Genomic DNA, 16,098 nt, shown 5'->3' on the forward strand with positions numbered 1-16,098 from the left:
ATACATGACTTTGGTTTCAAATTTGTCCTCCTAACAAAACAGTCACAGTCAAAGTAATCCTGATCGATGGCCTTTTCAATCAGAAAGGTATGAGACTTGTGAAATGACAAGTAAAGTAGGCTTGAATTCCTTTGCATCATAACCTAAGTCTCCAGTAGAGATTCATGGCAATTCATTTGAACACAATCAGAAACAGACACACACAAAAATCGGAGGAAGCGATCCATGTGAAGCATGGTGTTTTTGCATGTCACGAACAAGAGGTGCTTAGTTGACTAATCCATGTGTGAATAAAGACTTAAAGGACCGCTCCAGGGATTTAGTATTGCACTTCCGTAAAGTTAGGGGACTTGCAAGAGACGGATAGAAAACACGAATGCTCAAAATTGAAGCAGCAGAGGCTGAGAAATTCGGACTTTTAGTCCTTACTATGGGTCAAGCCCCCCACCTCCCCTCCACATAACGCAATATGTTGGCATGTTATTATCTTTTAGACCTTCCGTGTCTGGTACACACCCACATATTGGCGGCTGTGGGGCTCAGGTGGCAAGATCGGTCGCCTACCAATTGGAAGGTTGGTGGTTCGATCCCTGGCCTTTGCAGTTCTGTGCCGAAGTGTCCTTGGGCAAGACACTGAACCCCGAATTGCCCCGATGCTGCACCATCGGTGTGTGAATGGTTATCTGATGAGCAGGTGGCACCTTGTACGGCAGCCTCGGCCACCGGTGTTTGAACGTGTGTGAACGGTGAATGGTTCCTGTACTCTGTTGAAGCGCTTTGAGTAGATGTTCAGACTAGAAAAGCGCTATATAAATACAGTCCATTTACATTTCCTTACTCTTGCCTACCGACCCCAGGGAAATGTTGCGTTTCAGCTTGGGTTGGGTTCATGTTTGGTTTTTATTTGAAACAGGAATCCCATTGGGAGTATGACTGCATATGTTTAAAACAAAGTTGTATAAAGCCTTTTTGTGGCTCCAGAAGGAGCTGTGCCGGAATGATATCCTCAAGTGATGTCACGTGAGTCCGTGTCGGCAGTTGGGGCTTTTTTTTTTTTTTTTTTTTTTAAATGGAAGAAATCTGGGGGTGTGGAGTCAGAAAGAAGGGAGGTCACTAAACCTCCGCAGCCCGCTCCTCATCTCTGCTCTACTAGCATTAACACAGCAGAATCTGCAACTAAACTGATCGGTGGCCGAGTTGCATTGTGGTTAATGTTGGCCCGAGGAAAGGAGGATTGCCTGGAACAAAAAAAAAAAAAAAAAAAAAAAATAGATGATATTGCTGGTAATATAATTCATAGTACTTTATAATATTTTATTCATACATTTTATTTATTTATTATTAAACTGTACATTGTGAATGAATACCTCAGCTACGTTACCTGGGCGTGTGACGCAACTATGTCATGGCAGGTGTGTTGCGCAGCGCCAAGTGTAAAAATCTCGATGAGCGGTTCTTAAGAAAGCTGCAAGCAACACCACAGGCCAAGCAATCGGCCCGTTTCCAACGGGCACTGGACTAGTGAATTAAATCGAGCAAAGCCACGGCTTTAGGGTGCCCAACTGGCAGTACCAGCGGGGGTCACGTCGTGTCTCGAAGATGCCGGTATGGCCCCAGGTTTTGGGCTTAGTTTTAGGCCTTTGTGTTGCTGTACTCCACACCTCCAGTTTGCATTGCATTTTTCTGTTAGACTTCAAAGTCTCCAATCCAAACGCAACATTACTCAAGTGATGTCACTAGGGTAACCGTCTTAAGTACATACATTACACGGAATATTTATGGCATGGGGACAGCGACGGGGTAGCAATTAAAAAGAATTTGAGTTTTTTTGTGTTTTTAGACGAGAATAGCACATTGAGTGATAGAGGGTCCACAGATGATGTGCGGGCCTCGGGGGTTAGGGGTTGGGGGGGTTTGTGCAATGCTTGGCCAGCCACAGTAAGAACAGCTCTTGCAGTGCAATCACAAGCTACACCGTCAGGCTCCATCAGTACCCCATCACGCTGATGATTTCCTCATCCTCTCCCACAACCTGCACACACACTCACCACCACCACGTCAGCGTGTGTGTGTGTGTGTCTGTGTGCATTTGCGAGTGTGTGTGTGCGTGTGTGTGTTAATGTGTGTCATTATGTTAAGTGCGTTAAGTTGCGAGAGACATTTTCTGCCGTTGTTGCTCATGGATCTCGGGATGCCAAAGTGTGTGCGCATTTACGTACACACCTTCGCGTGTGTGCGTAAATGTCAGTGTAATAATGAGTGTGTGTGTGTGTGTGTGTGGTTATGCATTGTGTCGAGGGAGCTCTTGGCCCCTCGTTTAAGGGTCGAAAGATTCTGATCAGCCCCAGACTCCATTAACAGAGCCAGGGAGGACGGGAGGGGTTTTCTTGTGCTGCCGAGTGGAAAATTGAGTCCATGTCGCAAACTAATCAAATCGCACCAAAGGTGGATCGAAGAAGAAGGGAACACGAACGAACACACACACACACACACACACACACACACACACACACACACACACACAAACACACACACACACACAGGGCTGACAAGTATCTAGGCCATCACACAAAGTCGCTGACACACACAGAAGATGTGGACTGAGCAGATGGCTGCAGAACAAAAAGTCTGCAAGGGTCTCTGTGACAGCCTCGCTTCAGCATGGCTTCGTGTGCGGCTAACATTAGCACGGAGCCCTGTGGGGGAAACGAAAAAAAAAACCCAACCCCATTTGTAGAGCGTGCGCTGCAGAGGGACCGAGTTGACCGTTGCACCCGTTGGTGGTAGAACCAGGAAGACTTTTTGCTAGGACATGTGGTCGGCTGGAAGGATGTCGCTGAAGATGGCCAGAGGGTGTGTGTGGGACTTCCTTTCCAGCAGGTCAAACACGCTGCGCTGACATGCTATACTCTTCGTGGAGTTATTGCTTTTATATCCCAGGCTTTGATAATCACAATCCAATAAGAAGGTGGATGGGCTGGTGTGTGTGTGTGTGTGTGTGTGTGTGTGTGTGTGTGTGTGTGTGAGCTTCACTCTTCCCGGATCTGCTCCTTTTTTTTTTTCCTCCAACTTTACACCACTGCATTGTGGTACGCATAGTTCTCAAGGGGGTCAGTGTCGCCAGTATAGGGTAGCCCTAACAACCGTGTTCAGGTGTCCGCCGAGTCCTCTCCTCCCCCCCCCCCTCCCCCCTCCCCACCTGCGTCTCTAAGCGCTAGGACGTTGTTTTGGTTTTGGATTTTGGGACCTTCTTGCCGTTCTGGAGCACGGGCGACTCACTGGAGGTCTTGGGCGTTTTCCTGGGCGGACTCTGCTCGGCAACGTCGTGTAGAGAGGGCTCCCGGTACATGGCCACTGGGGAGGGAGAAGGGTGCAAATAGTTGAGTTAGACTTACACCTTGTTAACCGATAACGTAGTCACCTAAAGTTTAGGTGACTTACAGTACACATCAATATAATAAAATAACATAATACAGCACTGTACTGTATTTTTAAAGATGATTTTTTGGGGGGCATTTTAGGCCTTTATTTGACAGGACAGCTGAAGACATGAAAGGGGGGAGAGAGAAGGGGGAGTGACGTGCAGCAAAGGGCCGCAAGTCGGAGTCGAACCCGGGCCCGCTGCGTCGAGGAGTAAACCTTTATATATGGGCGCCCGCTCTACCAACTGAGCTATCCGGGCGCCCTGTACTGTATTTTTAGCGGTCAACAAGTAACTGTAATGTATAAAGAGCATGTGAATATCCCTGTCTTGTCTGTCTCAATGTTCAGTACCCTTAAGTTATTTGCCCACATGTAAATTGCAGTTCCTAAATGTACCGGTATGTCAATTGTTCTTTAAATTACTCAAAGGATCCTAATGATTTTTTTTTTTCTTTTTTTGTCCAATGGTTTTGTCTTTCTTTTGTGATGTTATCTTGTTATGCCATCATATTGCCCTGTGTTCTGTGTATTATTTGCCTGTTAAAAAAAAAATAAAATAAAATAAAAGGTTATTTGCCCACAGGCTATTCCAAAAAATTACATAAAAGGTAAATGCCTTTTGACCTAACAATTAAAGCTCCAGGTCCACTCACTTTATTCCTTTCTAGAGGTAAATGGGACTGTTCTGTCAGCCTTATATTTCCAATGTCTATTTTCAATGTCAATATTGAACTTTGACGCTTAAATCAAAGTCTGTTTGCTAATTCCATAACACAATGATGACTGAATACTTGACTGACCATCCAACGTTAATCTCTACGTTCTTGAAGGATGGTGACAACACCAGGGTTTCTGCGGGTTTCTCCAAGTCAAATTTAAGACTTTTTAAGACCTTTTTAAGACTGCTTCATGTAGTTTTACTGGAACATAGGGTCAGTTTCAGCAAATATGACAGAAAGGTAGTTTTAGAAGTCTTACCTACTTCACCTTTAAGACCTATATCACAACATAAAAGTACAACGAAATGCAACACTTCAGCGAATTTGAGACTTGTCAAGGCCTAAAATTTTGATTTTGAAATTTCACTTTTAAGACCTCTCAGGAACCCTGAACACTCACTGGTCCCTGACTCTGGAACAGCGTGCACAGTATATACCAATCTGTAGTACCTTCAATGAGTTTGGGCAGGAAGTGTGCTGCTCCCTTCGTCTTCTTGACACGGTTCCCTTTCATGACCTGTCCATCTCGGTTGATGCCGATGTACCACGCCCGACCCGACTGGGTCTGTCTGTACAGGATGGAGGAGTAGGTGACGTAGTAGTTCTCAAACACGCTCTCCTTAAACTTACACTCGGGCGTGAAGTGTTCCTGAAAGACACACAAACACACAGAGAGAGAGAGAGAGAGAGAGAGAGAGACGCACACACATCAGGTCAGAGGAGAAGAATAACACATTTGGTGTGTCTGCTATTTTTTTTTTTTTTTATCTGTTCTATTATTTATATATTTACTCTGCAATTCCACTGGACTCAGCTGGGAATGGGAGGAAATGGGTCCCACATTTCATCGAGACAGGGTTACAGGAGCAGCTGCAGCTGCGTTAACAAACTGCACGCACACACACACACACACACACACACACACACACACACACACATCCCAACATGTGCACACGCCTGTTTGCCAAGCGGTTTGTGAGATGGGATGCCATAACTCAGCCGATTTCGGTTTACCTGTAACAAACAACAATCGCCCGGATCCTTCACCCCTCTATGGTTTAACTGTTGGCCTTCAGCGCCCACCCACCCACCCACACACACACACACACACACCAAGCACTGCATTAGTACGTCAACACCAGTCCGGGACATCCCCCACCCTCCTCCCTCTATCTCCCTCTCGTTACCGCTCTCACATATTCCCTCTCTCTCTCATATTCTGCCTCTCCTTCTCCACTTCATTCCCCCCATCCCGTCGTCATTTGGTAACCTTGTTGAGGAACAAACCAATTTGCAGGATTGATTTGGAGCCTTGATGTGACGGAAAAGGCCTGAATAAGGAGTTTGCTCTCTCTCTCTCATTTCTCACCCACCATTCCTCTCACCCACTCCTCCTCCCCCATGCTCTCCGTCTTCGCTCGCCGCTTGTCTGCCACCGCAGGGCCCTAACGTCTGCCTATATCCATTGTACCGCACATAAACAAGCTAATTACATCGACTGTATCGCCCCATTCTTTAATTACACATCCATTCACTTAGGCAGCCGTTCATTTCCTCGCCCACCCATTAACTTAGCTCTAATAGCACAGAGTGAAATCCAAAGGTCTGGAGTCTCTCGGAAGGTGTAATAACAGATTGCTATCATTAACCGTGTTTGCACTGCAGTGTGTGTGTGTGTGTGTGTGTGTGTGTGTGGTGTGTGTGTGTGTGTGTGTGTGTGTGTGTGTGTGTGTTCCAACATTTTGGAAGGACATTTCCACAGTTTCCTACTGGAACAGATCATATATGGCAAAGGTCATGTTTGTGTGTGCTTTCACAGCCTAAAAAAAGAGGTCACATTGGCAGGACCAGTGGAGCAGCTGTGGAAAGTAACTAAGTACATTCACTCAAGGACTTCAGTACAATTTTGAGGTACTTGTACTTGACGTGAGAATCTTCATTTAATAAGAATTTAGACTTTACTCCTCTACGTTTCAGAGAAATTGGATACGAAAATGAACCTGATGTTTCATCACAGCCAGGATTCCGATCTATTTTGTATTTCTTTGTGTATTTGTTTATTTCATATCATTGTTCAATATGTTCGTTTACTGTATGTATGCACCATTGGCAATAAACCCCTTTCTGATTCTATATTTTTTTGTTTGTAGATGCAAATTAAAATTACCAGTCGTCGTGTTTTTGTTCTAGAGATTTTGTGCTTTCTGTCCCCAGAGTCAGAATTAAACATGGAAAAGCAGCATTCTGTTGTTGTTTTTTTGGCACCACATATGTGGAATTAACTCCCAGAAATCTGCAGGTCCGCCGCGACCCTCACTTCTTTGAAATCAAGGCTGAAGTCACCTATTGTGTCTTTAGCCGAGCTGTGTCCTCATCTCATCTCAAGTGTCTACAGTGTTGACAGCAAACAAATGCAAAGACATAACACTTGCCCACACAGAGGTTGAGCAGATTCGCTCTCCTTAAACTACATCCAAGTAACAGAACTCAATGCAATACAATATTACAACGCTTGTTGCCCCGGCTGAGAAAAGATGGTGGACGTAATCGCTTTTCAAATCCATGTTTAAGCCTTAAAGTGACCATATTATGCTCACTTTCAGGTTCATAATTGTATTTTAAGGTTGTACCAGAATAGGTTTACTTTTAATTTTCAAAAAGCACCACATTTTTGTGCACATTGCTGCAGCTCCTCTTTTCACTTTGTGTTCAGGTCTCTGTTTTAGCTACAGAGGGAGACATCTTTTCTTCTGTACCATCTTTGATTGCACTCGCACATGTGCGGTAGCTCAGATGTAGATCATGTCAGCTAGCTAGCTCCATAGACGGTAAAATTAAGCCTGTTTCTTCAACTTCGGTCAGTTACAAGGCAGGATTAGCTGGGAGACTTCTTCTGAACGAGGGCGCACATGTTAAGTAGTTCTTTTGTAGATTATGGTGAACTTGGTGTGTTGTAGCAGTGCTTTGGCATGGAGAACGAGGTAGCATGCTAGCGCTAGCATGCCAATGGTTGCGGTTAGCCAGCTTGTTTCGACTAATGACGTAAAAAGCCGTGCAGATTTTGAAGGCAGAAGGCAGGACACTTCAGAAACTCACTCAAAACAGCATGGATGGATTTTTTTTTTTAAAGTTTGTATGCGTGTGGAAGCACCAGAGACACAAAGTAACACCCCAAATCCCAGAAAAAGTGAGTTTTTCATAATATGGGCACTTTAAATGCTAAAACATAAGAAGGCAAGGAACAAACATGAGCACAAATCTGCTCCGTTTTCAGAGAATTGTTCATTTATCATTTCTCCTTGTAAAATACACCTTTAATATTTCATGTATTTTAACTCTGCGTAATGCTTAGCGTGGTGCTACACGGACAGAATCCCCCAGCAGGGAAACAGAAAGACTCAAGCACACTCACCTCTGCAAGCATGCAGGGACTTCATTTCTTTTTTTTTTTTTGTCCAAAACCTTTCAGTGTTATACTTTTTTTTCATCTGGCATTTTTAAATATATAAAAAAAACTTTGTAGGGACTTTCAACCGTCACATATTGCCTGAAGACGGTCTAGTACAGAAACGTTGCCGACTATTTCACTTTTATTTATTTTCTGTTAGACAGTTAGACAGTGTGCGTGAGTTTCTTTGCAACTTTTGACCTGCTTGTCCCCCACCTGTCTCACGTTGCAGATAGTGCAAAGTATTTCTCTGTAACCGTCACATATCTAAATGTATTTTAATTCAATCAGTCCCATCTCCCATCTTTTGTCCTGGCCCGAAGCCAACCACATGTACTTGGTCCCAAACACACAAACTCGTGGGGTGCCATCAAGCGCTGCAGCTTAATAGGATAACACACTATTAAGCAGTCATTTATAGAGAGCCATTATTCACACACAGCAGACGCACAGGCGACGGACGCACATCTGTCTGCAGAGCGTTTACTCTTGGCTGATTTGATCGCTTCCTCTCGATGGCAAACTGAGAACAGGGCTTCCTTACGCCTCTTCACGTCCAACTAACAAGATGCAGAGCTCCACCGAAAGAAAAACAGTGTGCATTCATCCGACAGCTGACCAGTTCCTTTACAAATTAAGATTGTTGCACACAAAACACATGTAGTTTATAAAATATGATGGTTTTATTATAAATTAAACTACCCAACAATATACAGGCCTACAAGTCCAGCTGAAATGATTAACCCCTAACCCCCTCACCCTGTTTGGATCCTTTCCACTTTCGAAAATGTGCGGTATTTTTCTGCATAGAGTACTTTCACTTTTAATACTTTAAGTACATTTCCCTGATCATACTTACATACTTTCAATTAAGTAACATTTTCAACGCAGGACTTTTACTTGTAAAAGCACTTAAACAACGGATACTTCCAGGGGCGTCGGACTGGTGGGGGAAAAGGGGACTGATTACCCAGGTCCCAAAAAGATGCTAGAATGAATAGCTGTGGATGCGGGATAGAAAATGCCTTTCTACAGCGCCCAGAATTTTGTGCCACGGCCCTGGATACTTCTTCCACTACTGTCAACTGAGTCCAATAGCTCTCACTCCCCCTCATCTGAAAGACAAGCCAGACTTAATTCTCACCGCTGCGGTTCCTCTTGTGTCCAGCAGGGGCTGCTCCAAACACACAGGCGGTCTGGCCCGGAGCTCCTGTCTCCTGGTCATGCTGCTGTTGCTGCACAAAATGAACTCTGTGTCTACTTGCCACTCCATAATGCTCAGCTGTCCCCGAAGGGCCTCTCTTAGCACGCTAAAACCACTCGAGGTCTCAGAGCAGCTACGACTCCACACATGGATTTCTTTCTGTGCTGCTATTTATGCACCATACCCCGTGTGTGGTTTTGTTTTTCTAAATATTTTAGGCAGAATTTGCTGAAACGTCCCATCATGTCGCATTCTACGAAATAGGATGCAGACGGATATAAACAAACAAGCAAAAAATCGCAGTATGATATCATTGCTTGCTTGTACAACTCCAGGGCCTAAAAGCTGTTTTTAACTGACTTTAGGAAGATATGTAGGTGTTGATTTCACAGAATTGCTGACTATTCAGATAAAGTCATGGCCAGTGAAAAAATATCCATAAGCAAACACTTAAATTTACAAAGAAATCCTCTCGAAAAACACACAGATCCTTTTAGAGGAGGCAAGAAGATTGTGTGTGTGTGTTTGTACATCCACTCATGCGTGTCTGCTGTTGTGACAGAGAGACATGACGGATCCCTCTTACATCGGTGGGAGGCCACCCGGCGCCAGATGACACACACACACACACACACACACACACACACCAACAGTGACGGATGGACTGGTTGCCTCCCGTCATCGCTCACCCCCCACAGACAGAAGAGAGGGGACAGGACGAAACGAGAGAAAGAGGAGAGAAGAATGAAATGGCGAAAAAGACAGCATGAGAGGCGAGGAAGGAGACGGAGAGAAAGTACAGTAGGATTATTCTCCAGTAATGACCCCCCACCCCCCCCACCCCCCCCTCTCGTCTCATTTCCATCAATGTACACCTAAAGATATCATTCCGCCCCGTTTCGCAGGCTGCCATTAACCATTGATCCCACCCCCCCGTGCGCTCAGCTGGGGAATTGATTCAATGTGAAAAGTCAATAGGCATTAGTCCAGAGAAGAAAGAAAAAAAAAAGCCCGGATTAGTCTTTGATTGGACGCGCGATGCGGCGACACAACCGGGCGTGAAGAACGTAAAAACGATTTACACGCCGCGATCGAGCAAACCACAGGTTGATCCACCCGCTTTCAGTCGCCGGCACTTATCGACCGCATCCCAGAGGACAAACGTATTTTACCGCGTGTCGATAGGGCCCACGTATGACCGGGGCCTGTTATGTGTGCTCACTGTACACGACAAGGGAAAGGCATTAGAGATGTGTTGTGTTTTCACAGCTCTCTGTAAATGATGTCTGCGGTAACATGTGTCAGCAACTACAACGGATCAATACTGGCTCTCCTGTCACAGATGTACCGGCCACCAAATGCACACTGGGAGGATGGATGGCCTCCATTCAAGCAAAAATGGGCTTTTGCAGGCCGGCGCCAATGTTTATGATGGATCGGACAGATAGGCCCACTAAGCGTGGGACAATGTCTGTGTTATGAAGTCCTCAGCCGAGTCCCAATTTAGGACAGGGAGATCCATTGTCAAGACCAACAAGTCCCAAGTCCCAAGTCCAATCTTTGTGTTTCAAGTCCACCACAAAAAACGATGACGCACCCTCACCAAATGTAATGCCATTTTACTTTATTTAAATAGATTAATTTGTTTGTAGTCAATTTACATACATATTTGACAATGATTCCTTTAAAAAAATAAAATAATATTTTTAAATAAACTTAAAGATGTGGTAGGCAGTTTGTTTTTGTCATTGTTTGGTCCAAAATTCTATAATAAATCTTTCAGCATATTGAGATTCAAGTGGTCTGAGAGAAAACTTCTGCACCACCCTTTGGCTCTGTTTTCAGGCTTTACAAAATCTAGCCTGTGATGGGAGACTTTGGCCAATCACAGGTCATTTCAGAGAGAGAGAGAGAGAGAGAGAGAGAGAGAGAGAGAGAGAGAGAGATCCTTTTGGCTGTTCTGTGCATGTATGTGTATGTATTGCCCGTGTAACAAAGAGGGGAGAGGGAGAGCTGCAGGGAGAGGTCTTACTCTACTTCAAATTTTGCCGTTTTTCTTTTTTTTTTTTGCTTCCTACTCACTGCAGCTTCAACTTTTTGTATGTTATTTTTCTGTGACTGAATCATTACAGTCGTCCTCCATCACATTTTAGAGGGGAATATCGCACTTCATTTCACTTCATTCCACTTAAAGGTGCCGTAGGTAGGATTGTGAAGATCCAGGACTTAGCCAAAACATTTTAACATCGACAACTTCTCAGTCCCTCCTCCCCTTTCCGCTAAAGCCCAAACGGTCTCCTAAGCCCCTCCCCCCACAAGGGAGAGCTGTGCACGATGGTGCGCGTGTGAAGATGGGGGGGGGAAGGGGAGGAAACCTATGAAATGCGTGTTCCTGAGCAGTGATTAACACGCAGTTATTTTCAAGAAAAAGTTTGTACAAGCAATCCTGTGTCTTTGTTGCATGGGGGATGAGGGTCATGTCATGATAAAGGCCAACAGGTCAAGTTTGCTTCACAACGAGTGAGTCAAGCGGCCGTCTGTCAGATCCCATCTCCAGCCCCGCTGTCTCTGTCCTGTCCCTCCTGTCTCTTCATCTCACAATCCCCCCCAAAAAAGAAGAAACTGTCATTAAAATATCCTGCGGGGAAACATTTCCTTTTTTGAGGGATGGCTCGGGTTGTAAAAAAAAAACATACTTGATTGATGATGAACTGAGAGCTGTTTTTCTTTCATCCAAAAAAAAGCCCCTTGATTCAGTGGGGTTTGGGAGTTTGTGACACGGCACAGGAAAACCCCTTCAATGGCCCCGAGAAGAGAGTTTGTGTATGACGCAATTATACGTAAAGCATTTTCTATCATAACTTTACATTGAGAACATCTGACGATCTGAGATGAGTCAATAGCAGTGCAATACGAGGTTATGCTTCAGTGCTACTTTGTGTTTAATCATGAAGCTATTGAAAAGACTATGGAGCAGTGGGAATTAGGGCTGGGAGATATGGAGAAAATCAAATATCACGATATTTTTGACCAAATACCTCAATATCGATAACGCAACGATATTGTAGTGTTGACTATATAATGACTAAGTGGCTAAAGGCAAATAATAGAACAGTTACAACAGTCTGGTACTGTAATGCACCCTTTAAAACCAGGAAAAGACAAGACTTATGCCATATTGTGATTTCCAAAATCTAAGACGATATCTAGTCTCATATCACGATATCGATATGATATCGATATATTGCCCAGCTCTAGTGGGAATACAGGATTTTGGCTGAGGATAACCTTGAAATAAAGTGGGGGCCTTTTGCTGTCCCTGTATAGTGAATGATGAAATATTTACCTGCAGATGCGACTCTTGTCAGAAGGATAAGAATCAGCACTAAAAGAACACAGAGCAAGGTTAGGCTTACACAAGCTTGTTTAGCAGCAACTCTGATTATTATCTGAGCAAATGAGCAGACAAAAAAACAACTTTAATTGAGGACAAACAGCTGAGGGAAGCAGCACAGGAGCTTGCAAAATAATTGTCTAAAGATAGGAGTAATTATCATGCGTTAATTTATGTACAACATGTAGCCCCGCTGTGTTGCCATCAGCACTGCTCTTTCAAATGCTTTGTAGAAACTAGGGTTGGGTATTGTTTGGGTTTTTTCCGATACCGGTGCTAAAATATTACTTTTAAAACGGTGACAGTGCCTAAACGAAGCCTGAACAGATGCTTTTAAAAAGAAAAAGAAATATATATTTAAAAAAAAAAAGAAGAAAAGGAGCACAAAACATTTAAAAACAGCTTGTTTATTGCTAAGGCCATATGATCAAGATTAAATGATTGATTAAAAATGTAATAACAACAACTTATTACAAGAACTTATTTCACCAGTAACGTGAAATTGCTGGTAAACGACAAAAACAACCACTAGATGGGAAAAGGGTATTTTACAATAACTTTGAATGCACCACGAGGCTTAGGCTACCTGTTTCAAGTGAACGCACTGTCTGTGTTGTTTCTTTGTTACGTCCCGCTGTTGGAATCCTCTCCAGTAAATTACAGTCACACTTTACACCCTTTAGCTGTCAGCACTGTAACCGTGTTTAATCCAGCTGCTAGCTAACGGTAGGCTAACGTTACCTGCTGCCAAGTGTAGTGTTAACTAGCATCACGTGCAGCGATGATTCTGTTGCCTGTAACGACCGTTTCGGAGCATCAGAGAGATGTGCAGGCATTTCAGTGTCACCGAAATGAGGCACCAAAATCTGCGTTGCTATTCGGTCCGGGTTAGAACCGGGTCTCGGTACCCAAACCTAGAAGAAACTAGGACCGGGTTAAAATAATGATCTCTTTAATAATAGCCAAATAAGATCAATAATCACTTTGTTTGAGTGATCTGATCCATACAATCCAGAAAGTGATGTTTTAGTGTATGCCTTTTCACCACGGATGTATAAGTAAAAAGTACTTTAAACATACTTTTTTGGGGTGTCAATCCTTAATGTAAACATCAACCTGGTAGCCTAGAAATCTAGACGCACCCTAGCGGCAGCAAATGTAATTTGCAGCCAGGGGGGGTCTAGCAGCTCTCCGTTGGCTTGCGAGCTGGAAAAACCAAACTCTGGCTGGGCCAATCACATTGTGTTGTAGCGCTATCCTATTGCATTCAGAGGGAATGTCGAAGACAATTGTTTATCCCGCCCCTTGGATTGAGCCCTGCCAATGGGGAGTTCCCAGACCCTACATCTTGATGTGGGTCTGGCTTGTCAGGCTATCAACCTGGTGCATTATAGAAAATTATTTCAGGGTATCTTCTTGTTTGTACAATTTACAGCATAGGTTCTCTGAGAATCCTCTTTTATATCCAACAATTGGCATTGTAAGTGAAATGTCCCTACTCGAATAGATACAGAATTGAATCAGAAATGTAATCAAATGGGGAAATCATTGGCGATACCCAGTCCTAGTAGAAACCATCACTCAGCACTAAAGGAAGGAAACTCAGAAACAGTCTACGTAAAAAAAAAACTATTACAAAAGCATTGTTATCTCGGGTGGATAACCTATAGCCATTTCAAGTGTTAGAAAAACATCTGCACGCATTAAGTGAAAAACAAGCTCTGTCAAGTCCAATAGTCGCAGCAGCAAAGCGTCTGAAAAGCAACATTTGTCTGGCTGACTCGCACTACAACTTGTAAGCAGTGCTGTTAGCAAATGCTTCACTCTGAAAAAAGAGATGTGTCATCCTTACTCTGGCTGTGTGTGAGTGTGCTGTATTACTGTGGGATAGCACGCTGCAAAGAACTGACAAGGGCCAACGATTGTAGTTCATAGCAGGCACATTTTAATAGATTTGTGTCTTTGACTCAACATATTGCACATATATGTAGAGTTTGATGTAAAGAACAGAGCTGAGCATATTTGAGATGTATTGCTGTTTGTAATAATAACCGATTAAGAGCGTCAGAAAAAAAAAAGATACCTTCAATGTAGCGGTTGTGTGTGTGGGTGATCATGTTGGGAGTTAGCAGGCTCTAATCCAGTTTAGAATTTCGGGGGTTGGTAACCCTTTTTTGTACAGTTATATAAGAGATTATACCTATAACACAATTCTTTTGTGAAATAATTACATAGCAGTTAAGTAGATAATGTTGCTGGATTAAATAAAAGAAAATCAAAATTCAAGATATTTCTATAGATAAGCACAAATGTCTTTAATCACTCATCTTACTTTGAAATGCCTTGTATTTTGAGTTATTCTCTATGAGATCATATTAAGGGTTTTTGCAGGCTTCGACAAGTCAAATTTAAGACTTTTTAAGACCTTTATGAATGAAATGCAAGACCTACTGTATATCACTACATAGAAGTACAACGGAATTCAGAGTCACAAAAATAACGGATAATTTTTATTATGAAATCTATAATAGTTCATAGACTACGTTCTTATCTAACAAATCTATAACTCTTAGAATCAGCAAACGTGTTTAATCCAGGTCTAATCTCCTTCTAATACTTTTCTCTTGTTGTTCTTTCACATAATTAGGACGAGAAAAGTGTACAAACGGGCCACGTCAAATTATTCCAAGGGACACACACGAGGGGGTCCCTTTCTCTTTCTTCTAAACTGAGAACCTCTGCTCTACAGCTTTTGGGTTTTTTGTTTTATTTTGCTGCTTTTGAAACCAAGGCTGATGAGAAAAGAAATATGGGGGTCATAAAGCAGAAACAAAGAGCTGAAAGACGCTAAAATGGGAACTGCAGAGTTGGGTGCTAATTCTGTATGGGCTCCTCATGTGCACATAGACATTTGATCCATTCTAAACATAAAAATATTGATTATAGCAGCTTTAAAATGCTCAAACCCCCCCCCTCCCAAATGTACAAACCTTAGGGTGGAATTGTTTGGTCTACTGCTGCTGAGTTAAGAAGAGTTAGCATGAGCGGTCATAGCTAGCAGACAGAGCATCATCTAGGGAAACTCCAGCTTGAAACCGGCACAGTATTTTGATATTTTTAAACACGGGATATAATGTCAAATGCACACTGTAATCTAGGCTTGAAAAAATGTTCCAAATTCGACTCACAAAATGGCATAGTCCTTCTCAAGGAAGCAGTGATTTTGGAACAATGTGACATTTCTCCCAGCTCACCATCGAATCACAGCAAAGACCTCACAGCAACCTAACCGCTGGCTTGAAAGGTCTTTTTCTCTGTCAGAGATTCCACCTCTCGGCCTCTCGGCGCTCTGGTGAACTCTCGTGAGTGTCTACGAGTTGCTGACCGGCAGAGAAGAGAACAAAGTTTTTAGCAGTTCAGACGGAGAGGGGTCCTCATCTGTGCCAACATTCTGGCATTTACAGGGACGCCCTGAGGAGGGCTGGAGCTCGACCAGAGCTCTGACACACACACAGACTAAATGGCATCTTACACACACACACACACACACACACACACACACACACACACACACACACACACACACACACACACACACACACACAAGCAAGTTTAAAGATACATCCAAAAACAGACATGGTGGATAAAATCTGACTGCACAAAAGAACGAATAAACTAAGACTCACGCACAACCCTCTGACTAGGATTGGGCATGGAGAAACTTGTTTTTTTTTCTTTTCTTTTTTTAAAATTGGAATCAAATCCGATCGTTGGTTTCGAAATTTAACATGCGCTAATTTAATTTTCCGCAGCGGTTACCGTAAACCTAAACCAGGTGCTTGTTGTGTTACATCCATGGAGCACAGGGAGCAGCGCTCAACAGTGTGGCTTTCTATTTTACGTCTTTGGT

General features: G+C 43.4%; 1 protein-coding gene across 2 annotated transcripts in view; it reads right to left on the reverse strand.

Annotated features, from left to right (window-relative positions):
* Positions 1–1,045: 1,045 nt before the first annotated feature.
* Positions 1,046–16,098, reverse strand: part of fgf11a (fibroblast growth factor 11a) — a 148,545-nt gene continuing 133,492 nt past the window's right edge. For both annotated transcript variants that reach the window (XM_039822932.1, XM_039822930.1), the window contains 2 exons: positions 4,593–4,791; positions 1,046–3,354 (listed from right to left, as the gene is read on the reverse strand). In XM_039822932.1, the coding sequence (XP_039678866.1) occupies positions 3,215–3,354; positions 4,593–4,791 (339 nt within the window). In that variant the 3' untranslated portion in view covers positions 1,046–3,214. The remainder of the gene's footprint in view (positions 3,355–4,592; positions 4,792–16,098) is intronic.

This window comes from Perca fluviatilis, chromosome 14 (assembly GCF_010015445.1).
Source record: "Perca fluviatilis chromosome 14, GENO_Pfluv_1.0, whole genome shotgun sequence".
NCBI lineage: Eukaryota > Metazoa > Chordata > Actinopteri > Perciformes > Percidae > Perca > Perca fluviatilis.